The sequence below is a fragment of the Podarcis melisellensis genome, assembly GCF_964234715.1.
Source record: "Podarcis melisellensis genome assembly, chromosome: 8".
Taxonomy (NCBI): domain Eukaryota; kingdom Metazoa; phylum Chordata; class Lepidosauria; order Squamata; family Lacertidae; genus Podarcis; species Podarcis melisellensis.
Window position 1 is genome coordinate 75,939,363 of NC_138540.1, and position 14,000 is coordinate 75,953,362.

Consider the following 14,000-nt stretch of genomic DNA (forward strand, 5'->3'; position numbering starts at 1 on the left):
GTGTTCCACAGGGCAGGCGGCACTACCGAGAAGGCCCTCTGCCTGGTTCCCTGTATGACTTTCCAACATTTAATATAACTCAAAGTATTCAAGGCTGCCCCTGCAAAAAACACTTCAGAAATGTATTGTGCCCTCAGTTTTAGGTCACATTTACTGAAGGGATGAATTACTTCCTGCAATAAAAAGTCCCAAAGTGATTCATAACCACCTCACAAAACCATGTAAACATATTTTAAAATCAAGTCAGATTAAAAGCGCCTGAGAGTTTGACCTGCTCAAATGCCTGGGGAAATAAGAACATCTTGTGTGGTGTCAAAACAGTGGTAAAGTTGGCACCAGAAATGGAAGTTCTTGCAGAGAAGGCCTGCTCTCTCATTACCATCCTCCAGCCATCCCTTGGAGGTGGCCCATGGAGAGAGGACTCAGATGACAATCCCAGGGCTCAGGCCAGTTCACATGGGGGTGAAATATCTAATATTTTTGGCACTTTTGAGAAACAGTACATTCCTTTGTGTCCGTTGGTGTGATATGTCCTTGTGCCAGATGCTGAGATACTGTACGGGACTGGGCTGGTGGTGCTTGCAAATGATGGGTCACAGATGCTCCAAGCTTGACTCCAGTGGTGGTTGGTACCCATTGGGACTTGTGGCTTGGGAGGTAGGGACCAATTGTGGAGTCACCCTCTGACTGGTTGTAAGAAAGCAAGCGCAAGTGGGGACTAGCTGAAAGCAGGCTGATGTTGGTTGTCTGTGCCCTGTTTATTCCAATGCACCAGCCTTTGTTCCCAAAGCCTGCAGAACCAGCTTGAGATGGACCAGCAGCAGAGTGGACCTCTCTGTCCTCTGCCATTCCTCTTTCCCTCATCATGAAAACAAAAAGGGGGCTCTCACTTTAAGGAACATGGAATCCTAGGAGCCTTTGTGACAGTTGCTGCGGTTTGCTAGGCATGAGTTTCAAACACCAGGAGTTCCATTCCATCAAGATGAAGGCCTCCATCTAGAGGTGAATTTAGATGGCTCTTGAGTGGGTTGGGGAGACTTCATGCTGTGTTGATCTAACTCTGTGGCCTGTATGACATGCCACCACAGAGCAAGGGAGATTTCCCTCACCCCTTTGCTTCCTTAGGCTTTTTTTCCCCCCTGAGCCAAACCTACCTGCCAATCAGCTGATGACATTCCAATGGGCAGGCAACAAGAGTTGATGAGTAGGGCATGCCAGGGTTCAATTCTGCATTGGCTGCCTGCACCCATTCTCCACAGGGAATGGGCATACACATAGGCAGAGCAGCAGGATTTCACCCACCTCCTCCTGGATGCTCCTTCACCCATGGGTTCCTTTTGGAGAGTGCACCCAGCTCCTTCAAGTGCAAAGTCCTGCAGGGAGCAGGATGGAAGTCTCCTCTCCTCAGCTGATGAGCAGGGACTCTAATCCTGCTGGGTGCTGCTCTGAAAGGCAGCAAAAGGGCTGTTTGAAAGCCCTTCTGCACACAGTCCTGTATGGCTCTTTCAACCTTTGGTTTTGTGGAGGCTTAAAGAGCAGCTCAGGGCTGTTTGTCAAAGGCCTTTCAATTAGCCCAATGCTGCACTATATATAATTTTAGTAAAATTTCCAAACTTTTTCACAATAACCTTGTTTCATAAGTGGACTTCCCACCCCTGCCTACACAATGTTTTTACTCAAAACTTTTCTACTGCATTGTATTTTTATCTATTACAGCAAATTCTCTATTACAATTCTTTTGCCATTTTTCTTCCGCTTTTATCTCAAATCCTGCCTGCAATTTCATTTGACAGTAGCATTTTAAAAAATAATCTATGAATGGCCTCCATTCTTCTATAAAAACTTAATCATTTTGATCTCTTAGTTTTGCTGCCTGCTTTGCCATTTCTGAATAGTCCATTACTTTCATAAGTCACTCCTTCATTGGAACCTTCTCTTCTTTCCATTTCTGCGCACATAATATTCTAGCTGCTACTGCTGTCACATACATAAATAGTTTAGTCATCCTCTTTGGAACATCCATGTCTATTATATATGTAAGAAAAGCTTCTGGTTTGGGGGGAATAGCCCATTTAAACATTTTCTTCATTTCATTATATATCATTTCCCCAGAAAGCTTTAGCTTGTTTTTTCACATGTCCACCACATAGGGACCCAATGCTGTACTTTCGAGTCTCACTGACAATCAGGAGAAACATCATCATCTAACATCATAGAGACATTACATTATAGACAGGTGGTGGCCTCAACCACCAGTCAATTTTAGCCTGCCAGGAGTGGGAGGAAAAGGATCTGGCCTGCCGGACAGGAAAGGTTCCTTTTTGTACTCCCATGAGAGAGTGTGGCCAACACCATCTAGAGAACAATTGGTTCCCCCATTCCTGTGGTAGTGCCTCAGGGTACCATATGATGCCAGTTTTTCTGATTGCTGGAATAAAGGTAAGAATGGCTCATTGGCGAGCACCAAGTACCTTGTGTGAACTGTGGGTTATCACCATCAAAGGAAGCCTCAGATTCTGTCAAGTGATGGCATGTGGTAGTATGAGTGAAGTGTTACAATATAGAGGGCACCTTGGATTTTCAAGCAGCTGACTGTATGTTCCAAGAGCAGACCTCAATGTGGCTTTCTCCACCATATTCCAACAGTTTCTTGGAGTGGAGCTCACCATTAGGAGGGTCATTCCCAGAGCTTTCATTTTCTCCTAGGGGTGAGAGCAGGAGCAATACCTGTTGGCAGTCTGGTTACCATTCCTTTGCAGTACTGTGGACCTAGAATTCCAGGGCATGGTTGGTGGATAGGAAGGAGGAGGGAGAAATGGTGGCCATGATAAATTAAGAAATGGTGGAAAATATTATTGGAGAATAAATGAGGGTGGGGTTGAGAAAAAGTCCTGAGAAATTTTGACTAGAGAACATTTTGCTGAAGTTGAATGCTTGTATCAGAATCCTAGCAATTCTCATTGATTTCCTCCACCCATCTGCCCTAAACATTAACAAGGATTTATAAGTGAGCTATGTGCAATTGCACTTTGAAAAAGCTTCCCTCTGGATGCCATTGCAGGCCCATTGAACTATTGCAGAAGGAGTGTCTGTACTTGCTATACTGACCACAACCACCGTCATGCAGACTCTTCTGAAACTGAGCCTCTTTTTGGCACTGGTAACATCAGGTAAGGAAGCGCTGAAGGTAGATTAAAAAGGAAGGGGAGATACCAAGTGAGCATTTGCGGGGTGGGTGTTCCCAGTTCTCTCCACCATCCAAGGCAGTTGGGGTCTCCTGTCTTTGTGTGTGTAGATGGGAGTGCGGGATGATTCAGGCTGGGTTCCAGCTACTGTGTGGTGGGTGAAGAATTGAGTTCTTAAAACAACTCTTAGAACAGGGCTTTGACTCTGACTCTCAGTTAAAAGCAAATGAAGCAGAAGAGAAACGTCTTCTGCAGCAGAAAGGTCTTCATTCTATGACTTCTACTATTCACTGAGCAAGCATAAATGCAAAAGGAAGTAGGTTAAACATGATATTTTATTAGGCAGGCAACTGTGGAGACTGGGGGGTAAGAGAGCAAGGAAGACACCAAGGTCCCATTTGCACTAGATGTTTAAAGCACCATCTTATTGGATCAAATAGTTGTGGCTTCCCCAAAGAACTCTGGGAACTGCTGTTTGTTAAGGGTGCAGAGAGTTCTTAGGAGAACACCCCCCCATTCCCCTCACAGAGCTACATTTTGTGGGGTAGTTTAACAACCAACCCCTCTTCCAAAGACCCCGTAAGAAAGTAAGTGACCTAAAAATCGGCCACATCTTTAGTAGCTGCAACAGGGTGGCTAACACACAACCCCTGACTTTTTGCACCCCCAAATCCCCTCCCCCAAATTTTTATTTTTTAAATAAAAAAATAGCTTGAAAAACCCTTATTGATCATTACTGTCGTTCAACTCCTGTGATGGCAAAAAGTTTTTCATTCCCCCCTCCAATTTTCCCTTTGAAAACATTTTTTTTTTAAAAACAGACAACTATCCTGACTGCTCCTGTATGTCCCTCGCTGTGCTGTGATGCCAAAAGGTCCCCCTGTCTCTGATTTAGGCTTCACCTAGAAGCAGCACCCATGTGGAGTCCAGCAGTAGGAATTGGAAAACTCAGACTGCTCCGTTTGGGGCAATGGCCTCAACAGCGTTTCACAGCTACCTTGGACAGCTCCACGCAGCGCTCAGGCTGGAGAGTCTATTCAGGTGGCAGACTGAGCATCAAATAAGAGCTGTAGCTCTATCTTTACATTACTAGCTCTGCTTTCCAGGAGAGGAGCCTCTGCATTTAACGGGACCTAGCCTGCTTTAGCAGTCATAGACTGACTGAGCACACATGGCTGACAAGTGGACCAGATGGCCTTGCTGCCTTCCTGAACTCTTGTCCAGTTCTTCTTCTGCACCCAGTGACAAGTTAGTAAGGATTAATGCCTAATGACTGGATGAAACATGCATTCATTATGTTTCGTTCCCCCCCCTCCCCTCATAGGTGCTTCTCTGGAGTGTGAAACCTGCTTTAGCAATGGAACCACCTGTTCAGGTGACAAGAAGACGTGTAAACGCACTGAAGAGACCTGCATCATCATCCTGACTGAAAGCACCGTAGGTGGGTGTGAGAGACCATAAGTCAGATCAGTGGGAAGGCCATGGATAACTATCCTATGTGTGGATGACACACTGGGCGTGGAAGCTCAGCACCAGTTGGGATGGGGTGGTGTTTTTGCCCTGCTTCATGTTACTTTCTGCAGTAACCCAAAGGAACAAGAAATGATGCCCTCAATTTGATTTGAACCAAAGTGGATCCATGTATCATGGGATCTTGGAACCGTAGAATTGTAGAGTGGGAAGGTAGCGCCTCCCCTGGTAATCTTGTCCAACCCCCTGCAATAGAGGAATCACAGCCAAAGAATCCCTGACAACTGGCCACCCAACTGTTTAAAGAAACCTAATGAATGTGACGCAGGTGGCGCTGTGGGTTAAAGCCTCAGCACCTAGGACTTGCCGATCGAAAGGTCGGCGGTTCGAATCCCTGCGGCGGGGTGCGCTCCCGCTGCTCGGTCCCAGCGCCTGCCAACCTAGCAGTTCGAAAGCACCTCCGGGTGCAAGTAGATAAATAGGGACCGCTTACCAGCGGGAAGGTAAACGGCGTTTCCGTGTGCGGCTCTGGCTCGCCAGAGCAGCGATGTCACGCTGGCCACGTGACCCGGAAGTGTCTCCGGACAGCGCTGGCCCCTGGCCTCTTGAGTGAGATGGGCGCACAACCCCAGAGTCTGTCAAGACTGGCCCGTACGGGCAGGGGTACCTTTACCTTTACCTTTTAATGAATGTGAATCCACCACTTTCCCAGGTAGTCCGTTCCACTGCTGAACAGCTCTTACCATCAGAAAGTTTACCCTAATGTTTGGTCCTGCCCTCTGGAACAGCGGGAAACACGCTTGCCCCATCTTCAGCGTGATATTTGAAGATGGCTAACGAGTTTGATTAGCTCTTGCATTTTACTCTCCCCCATTTCGTCATTGTTTTTCAAATCTATTCATTTATAAGAATACAGCATGCCACTAATTTATGACGGAGATATCGCTCACAACCCCAGTACATAAAAACATACAATAGAAACCATATGTAAAAGTTAAAAAATAATAATCGGATGACTATTGTGGAAATATGTACAGTGGTACCTCGGGTTAAGTACTTAATTTGTTCCGGAGGTCCATTCTTAACCTGAAACTGTTCTTAACCTGAAGCACCACTTTAGCTAATGGGGCCTCCTGCTGCCACCGCGTGATTTCTGTTCTCATCTTGAAGCAAAGTTCTTAACCTGAGGCACTATTTCTGGGTTAGCGGAGTCTGTTACCTGAATCGTATGTAACCTGAAGCATATGTATTCTTAATTGCCTGCTTAAGCCTGATGGAACAGAAATGTTTCCAGCAGACTTTGAAACAAAAGGTGCCCTGCTGAATTTCTGTTGGCAGAACATTCCATAGGACTGGACCAGCCACGCTCCTGCCTTGCTCCCACCCTAGGTCTTTGCAATATTCATCTTCAAGACAAGCACACCATATTTGCTTATTTGTTTTTTAAAAAACTACACACTGCAAAGTTTTTTTACTAAAAGAATAAAACATACAATTATTGGTAAAAACAAAACAACTGTTTAAGACATTCAAAAATATTAAAAACAGCAATTAACTAAATAATAATAATAATAATAATAATAATAATAATAATAATAATAACAGCAATTTGCATATCTGGGAAGGCTTGCTTAAACAAAAATGCTATTCAGCAGGTGTGGAAAAGAGTACAGTGAGAACAGCTGCTTGCCTGATACCAATAAGCAGGGAATTCCAAAGGGTAGGGGGTGCCATACTAAAAGATCAGTTTTTTGCAAATGCAGGCCAGGCATTATATGACATTTGTAACAGAGCCAGTTCCGCTGATCAAAGGGGTCGAGTGGGCACATGTGGAGCAAGGCAATCATAGAATCCTAGAGTTGGAAGGGACCCTAAGGGACATCTAGTCCAACCCCCTGCAATGCAGGAATTTCAGCCAAAGCATCCATGACAGATGGCCACCCAAACTCTTCTTTAAAACCTCCAAGGAATGAGAGTCCACCACCTCTTGTGGGAGTCTGTTCCACTGCTGAGCAGCTCCTATTGTCAGGAAGTTTTTCCAAATGTTTAGTCGGAAACTCCTTTCTTGCAACTCGAGGCCATTGGTTCGAGTCCTACCATCCAGAGCAGGGGAAAACAAGCATACTCCCTCTTCCATGTGACCTCTCTTTCTTTTTTCTTTTCCTTTCTCCTCCTGCGATGAGGTTACATTTTAATATTTTAATGTTTCAATATTCTAATGTTGTATTTTAATTTTGTTTTTAAGTTGTAATCATTCAACTTGTTTTTATTATTGCTTGTTAGCCGCCCTGAGCCCGGCCTTGGCTGTGGAGGGCGGGGTATAAATAAAAATTATTATTATTATTAAACATACCCAGCTCCTTCAAGTGCTCCTCATAAGGCTTAGTTCCCACCCCTTGATCATCTTGGTCTCCCTGCTCTGCACACATTCCAGCTTGTCGACATCCTTCTTAAATTGTGGTGCCCAGAATAGGATACAGTATTCCAGGTGTGGTCTGACCAAGGCAGAACAGAGCGCTACTATTACTTCCCTTGATCTGGACCAGGGGTCAGCAAACCTTTTCAGCAAGGGGCCGGTCCACTGTCCCTCAGACCTTGTGGGGGGCTGGACTATATTTTGAAAGAAAAAATGAAGAAATTTCTGTGCCACAGAGATGCATTTTAAATAAAAGCACACATTCTGCTCATGTAAAAACACCAGGCAGGCCCCACAAATAACCCAGAGATGCATTTTAAATAAAAGCACGCAGTCTACTCATGTAAAAACACTCTGATTCCCAGACCATCCGTGGGCTGGATTTAGAAGGCGATTGGGCCGGATCCGGCCCCCGGGCCTTAGTTTGCCTACTCATGATGCACACTATAATAATAATAATAATAATAATAATAATAATAATAATAATAAATTTTATTTATATCCCGCCCTCCCCAGCCGAAGCCGGGCTCAGGGCGGCTAACAACACCAAAATATACTCCTGTTGATGTGGGGAAACTGCTCTCAAGTAGCCAAGGCCTTTGTACACTAATACCTTGTACACTAATACCTTCAACACCTTGAACTTGGCCTGGTAGCAAATCAGCAACCGGCATAGATCTCCGAGCACAGCTGTCATATACAGACAATGGTGAACCTTTTTCCTGGTGACTAAATAAACCTCTTTGTCTCTCCTCTCCTTTCCCTGCCCTCCTGCTTAGATGGACCATCAGTGACAAAAATAGAGAAAAGGTGTTCAACCATGTTTCAGTGCTCCATGCCTCCGATTTACTTCACTTTGGGGGCTGGAAGAAGAGTACGCCAAAGCTGGGTCTGCTGCACTGACGACTGCAATAACGTTGTACCCGTCTGTAGGTATACAGTGGTATTCCCACTTCCTGTTTCCCTTCCTTCACGGTTTCCTTCCATTCACCCTCCAGAGCCCACTTCCTTCTTCCATAGCTTCATGCAATATGGCACCTGCATATTGCAATCTGCAAACTGTAATCGGGCTCCTCCTCGCTTACCTTTCGCCCTGAGCATTCTAGGCACAGCCCCACAGTTTAAAGCTCTGTGTCCGGGCCTGTGCCCAGAAATGTGGCACAAAAGGAAGTCTGAATGAACCCTGCATTTCTAAAAGCCAGCTGCCCTGAACCCCTGGCCTACCCGGAGGCAAGTCAGTATGTCAAGTCTGAAGTCCAAAGTCTGAGGCTCAAGCCACACAACCAAAGTTCAAAGGTCAGGAAATGCAGTCCAGGGCCCATCCAAGTAGCTAAGTCTGAAGTCCAGCAGTCAGCAAGGGTCAAACCCAAAGCGCACTCACATAGTGTGCCAAGGGGTATCCAAGCCAAGGTCCATCGACATGGGCAGTTGAACAGGCACAGCACCTCAGCTCTGCTTCCCTTTTGGAATTTGCATGCTGACTGCAGCATCTGGGCTCACCTGTTCCTACTCCAACTGAGGAATCACATCCTCCAGAGCTAGCAAGCCCCATCTGGCCAGCTAGGGGGTCGGGCTGTGGGCCCTTGCCTGCCTCCGCCTCCTAGAGTGCCCCTCCTACTGCTCCCTATGCCTTGGAGCCTGCCATGTTTGTGGGGACAGGTGCTCCTCAGGCTCTGGTGATGGGTCCTGCTGTTCTGGTTCCTGTGCATTGACCTCCATGCCCTCGCCATCCTCGGTCACCCTGTGAGTACTTCCTTCCCCATTCCCTGCTTGCCCTGGTGTGTCCCAAGTTACACCCCTCACTGGGATCCTCTTCCTCCTCCCTGTGGTCCTGCCACTTCATGCTGGTGTCCTCCTGATATTGTAGGACTACGAGTCCCCTCATCCTTGGTGTGTTTGCGTTTCTGTGTGTTAAATCCTGTTGCTTTGACTCTGAGTGGCTATTCCCCACTGTGAACAGGCACTTGCAGCCAAGGCAGAATAGAACCCTGCCCTTTCTCCCACCAGCTGAAAAATTATGCCAGCTGATTGGGAGGTGGGCATGGCTTGGAGGAAATAGCCAAATTGGAACCCCTGGCTGGCCAGTATTGGGTTCCCCACCCCTGACGTCGGCACTAGAAAACATTTTGGAACAAGACGGGATTGTGCAAAAGGCACGGGCGCCACTTGAGCTAGGATGGGATTAAGACTGAAAAACATGGCAGAGCACCTTGTACAAAATGGTCAAGGGCGCCAACTCTAGGGGGTGGAAGGAACTTTGGCCCCCCTCAATATTTGTGGGCAGGGGGCTGAACTCGCCACGCCAATATTGAAGGCCCCCCCAAACAGAATGACCTCCTTACTGCAAACATGCCCTCTGCACTCCCCATACCCCTCTGTCGATGGGTGAGCAATCGTGTGCCAAGGCAGGAGCAGGGCGATCTTTATTCTCCAGCTCCTGCCACCAACAGGGTGCAATGGGGATCTCATAGAATCATAGAGTTGGAAGAGACCACAAGGGCCATCGAGTCCAAACCCCCTGCCAAGCAGGAAACACCATCAGAGCACTCCTGACATATGGTTGTCAAGCCTCTGCTTAAAGACCTCCAAAGAAGGAGACTCCACCACACTCCTTGGCAGCAAATTCCACTGTCGAACAGCTCTTACTGTCAGGAAGTTCTTCCTAATGTTTAGGTGGAATCTTCTTTCTTGTAGTTTGGATCCATTGCTCCGTGTCCACTTCTCTGGAGCAGCAGAAAACAACCTTTCTCCCTCCTCTATGTGACATCCTTTTATATATTTGAACATGGCTATCATATCACCCCTTAACCTCCTCTTCTCCAGGCTAAACATCTCTGTGGGGGGCATCTGGTTTGCACCCCCCAGATTGCATGCCTGGGCAACGGCTCCCAACCACATGCATGATGTCGTTCATATGTTGCCAAGTGACACCGGGGTCCCTCAATGTGGGGGGCAAGTTGGCACTCCTGAAAGTGGTTGTGAGCATAAAACCTTTGTCTGTGTATTACCTCCTCCTCTGATGAGATGACGGACAAATGCTTCTCCCCCCGCCATGCCCTCTTCTTTCAGTGATACCAGTACAGACTCGTGCCAATGGAGTAATGTGTCCTGCCTGCCACGAATGGAAGGAGTCATGCAAGACAGAGATGACCAATTGCACTGGAATGGAAACGAGCTGCTTTAAGATAACCTCACATGTAGATACCAGTAAGTGGTTTCCTATGCAGTCATTCTGCTTCTCCTCTATCTGGTAGGTGGGATGAGTTTCATGGCAGGGGCATTTTGCTGGGTAGACAGAGCAAAACCTGGATGGCTCCGGCTGGCTTATCTGAATGATTGCCTCATTACTATTACTACTACTACTGTTAGTATTACAGTCACAAGCAGTAACTATTTTATTTGCCTAGCTATAAACCATAGCAAAGGGGGGAAAGACATCTAGTGTCAAGCCACTGGTTTTACTGGCATGCTTTTTCATACTTATACCCCAGCTTTCCTTGAAAGAGTTCAAGGTGGTGAACAATTCCCCTCTCCCCATTTCATCATCACAACAGGCTTCTGAGGGAGGACAGGTCGAGAGACAGCAACTGGCTTAATCACCAAGCACATTTTCACAGCTGAGTTGGGACTTTAACCCAGCTCTCCCAGGTCCTAACCTGGCTCACTAACCTCTGCACCGAATGTAATTCCTTTATAATTCTGTCTGGGCTGTGCAGATCTTTTCCAGAGGTCCTTATCCACCCACACCTGCAATACGTGGTGGCTGATAGCTGAGAGGAGGCTCGGATTACATCAGTGTTCAGATCTTTTGGTTGTGACCTGACAACCTTTTCATTCTCCCAGTCCTTTGAGCATCTCTTAGTCCTTGGGGCAAATTCTTTTAGCTGTTTTTTTTTTTAAAAAATGCAGTTTTAGAATGCATGTATGCTGCTGGTGCTGGTTTTTATGTGGATTACTTTTAACACACTGTATTGCTTTGTCGTGTCCCCCTCCCCCCAAAAAATGTTATATACATTTATTTTTGTTTTTGTTTTGTTTTAAATATTGCAAACCATCCAGAGGATGTAGCTCTGGATACAGGTCATTAACAAATAATTTCCAGAGTAGCCCCTGTGTTTGTCTTTTGCAGTTAAACCCATAAAGAAACTTATAGAATGTTTGAAGACTTGTGTATTTATTATCATACAAGCTTTCATGAACTGCAGCCCTGTTAATTACATATTTGTTGCTGCTGCCTATTCTCTTCTGCCGTAGGAGCCAAATCCTAGAGGCAGAAGTCCCTTTGAGGTGCCATTTAAATGGTGCAAGTGTGCCACAACTTGTGATTGATGTGTGGGGTGGGACTGTAGTTTCTTAAAGAGTTGTTTGGATGCCGCTATTCCGCTCACAGAACTACAGTCCCCAGAGTGGTTTAGCAATCCATCTTTCTTCACAGGGAACTCCTGGAATTGTAGTCCCTTGGAGGGGAAACAGGGATTCCCTAAAACCTCTCAGCCCTCTTAAGAAACTACAGCTCCCAGACTTCTTTGGGAGGGGGGCTGTTTAAAGTGGTATCACAGGGCTTTAAATGTATGGCGGGAATGTGGTCTAGTTGGAAGCAACGCTTCATTTTCACAAGAGCTCTGGAAAGATTGGCCACTCCTCATTGACCAACTGGACTTTGAGTAAAAGGGAAACCATTCCTCTTGAGCAGGCTGGGCAGAGTGGTTTGGGATACAGAGGCAAGCGGCAATGGTTCCCCTAGCAACCCATATTGTCTCCCATGTGCAGATGGCACCCACATTGACCGGACCATGATGGGCTGCACTACAAGGTACACCTGTGCGGCAATAGAAGGCGAAACCACAAATTTCCGTCCCATGTCGTCTGAAGCTGTCCAGGTGGCTGAATGCACACATTCTATGGGAACTCGATCCTCTGGCCTCCTCCTGCCAATCTTTTCTGGGCTCCTGCTGCTGAAGATCATCTCGTGAAAGGGACCTGCATGGGATTCCATCTCCTCTGCATTCATTTATGCCTGTCTTTTATCCACTCGCCACTTTCTCTGAATGCAGTTTAGCCTTTCCAGGAGGAATTCTCTGTTTTCCTCAGTGAAAATAAACACCAGGAGTAACAAAAGTGACATGTGAACATGTTGTATTATTATTATTAACAACAACAACACACAAACCTTTTCTTCTAACTCTAACTCAAAAGGTCCACAAACCACAGCAGAATAAGACAACAGACAAGGAAACCCAAACTTTCACAAAGGTGCAGAAATCGCAATTAAGATCAGTACTTAAGAGTGAATGCATAAAATCAATGCATGTCCTTGCAGTCCAACCTAGAGGTTGCCGGAGCATAGGCAGAAATTATGGGCTCTAATTCCCAGCGGGTCCCAGGCTGGGAAAAGCTCTTCTCTGAAACCATGAAAAGCCACTAGATGGAGTGGTAGCGTAAAATCCAGTGCTCTTTAAAGGGCTTTAAAAGGCTGTTCTCAGTCCAGCAAAGCTCAGTCACCCAGGAACCTTTTTCCAATTCACGGAGAGCTCCACTTGCCAACTAGCCGCCCCGTGTAATGCACCTTAATGGATGCTGCTGCAGTGACTCATCCCTCAGCAATGCTTTCCTGGGACTGAGTTTCATTATCATTGCTTTGTTGAATGAAAGTAATGGATTTCAGCAGGAAAGCGAGAGGAAATTCAGAGCCCGCACATGAATCGATCGGCATTGGTGTTATGAGGGCGCTGGGCGGTTTGGTGCCGCAATTAGGGACGGATGAAATCTGCCAGTTTTAGTCTGCCTCAAGTTCTCATTTTTTCCAGTCCTTAACATTTCCACATCAATTTTCATTTTTAAAAAGAAGAAGCCATCATGGAGACAAGCCAGATTGATGTGGAATTGTAGCAAAATGAATTTAAAGGCGGGCTGGTCCCAGTTTAAAGGGCCAATGGTGACCCTTATAAAGCCCTGAATTTTTTGGAACCAGCATAGCTGAAGGACAAATTCCATCCGTATTGCAGCAGCCCCTAAGCTGTGGAACCTGTTCCCCACAGAGGCCTAGGGCTTTCAGCTGTGGTCTAAACCATTGAGCCTCTTGAACTTGTCGATCGGAAGGTTGGCGGTTCGAATCCCCGTGATGCAGTGAGCTCCCATTGCACTGTCTCGGCTTCTACCAACCTAGCAGTTTGAAAGCATGCCAGTGCAAGTAGATAAATAGGTACCGCTGCTGCGAGAAGATAAACGGTGTTTCTGTGTGCTCTGGCTTCCTCCACGGTGTCCCATTGCACCAGAAGCGGTCTCGTCATGCTGGCCACAGGACCCAGAAAGCTGTCTGTGGATAAACGCCGGCTCCCTCAGCCTGAAAGCAACCCCATAGTCGCCTTTGACTGGACTTAACAGTCCAGGGGTCCTTTGCCTTTTTACACCTACCCACCCACCAGAATATTGCTCTTATCCCATGATTCTCAGAGTTAATAGGACTGCAAATGGATTTTTTTCCTTCCTGGAAGAAATTAGCCTGGAAATGAGTACTAAATTTCTACTCTATTCTGTTACATTTCTGATAGTGGCTTTTATGCCATGCGAAAGCTCAAACATAACACATAAATTACAGCAGCTAAGGAAAGTCAGGGGTGCAGAACAAACTGCCTTGTGAATGCAGCTCTTGTCTCTTGGCTGAAGACCCTGATCTGGATCTGGACCATAGTGAATGGGCGCAGCTAACACATGCACTAGAAATTCCCTCCTGATATCCCTACTGCAGGGGTAGGGAACTTGTGGCACTACAGATGTTGTTTGACTCCCATTAGCCTCGGTCAGCAGGTTCAGTGGTCGTGGATGATGGGAGCAAGAACTCAATGGCAGCCAGAGTGCCATAGGTTTCCCAAAGCTGCTGTGCCTGTGGCCCTAAAAAGAGGAGAGGGAGAACAAAAGTGAACCACACA

At 46.5% G+C, this 14,000-nt stretch overlaps 1 protein-coding gene across 2 annotated transcripts; it reads left to right on the forward strand.

Moving 5' to 3' along the window:
- Nucleotides 1–904: 904 nt before the first annotated feature.
- LOC309375296 (phospholipase A2 inhibitor and Ly6/PLAUR domain-containing protein-like) lies at nucleotides 905–12,193 on the forward strand. Of its 2 annotated transcripts, none has more exons than XM_081920971.1 (6): nucleotides 905–1,002; nucleotides 3,062–3,170; nucleotides 4,510–4,626; nucleotides 7,851–8,000; nucleotides 10,141–10,278; nucleotides 11,842–12,193. In XM_081920971.1, exons 2-6 carry the CDS (start codon nucleotides 3,122–3,124, stop codon nucleotides 12,042–12,044), a joined length of 657 nt encoding a protein of 218 aa, XP_081777097.1. In that variant the 5' UTR covers nucleotides 905–1,002; nucleotides 3,062–3,121; the 3' UTR covers nucleotides 12,045–12,193. The 2 variants fall into 2 exon arrangements, with proteins under 2 accessions (XP_081777097.1, XP_081777096.1); XM_081920970.1 differs by lacking the exon at nucleotides 905–1,002 and adding an exon at nucleotides 2,253–2,439.
- The last annotated feature ends 1,807 nt before the right edge of the window (nucleotides 12,194–14,000 follow it).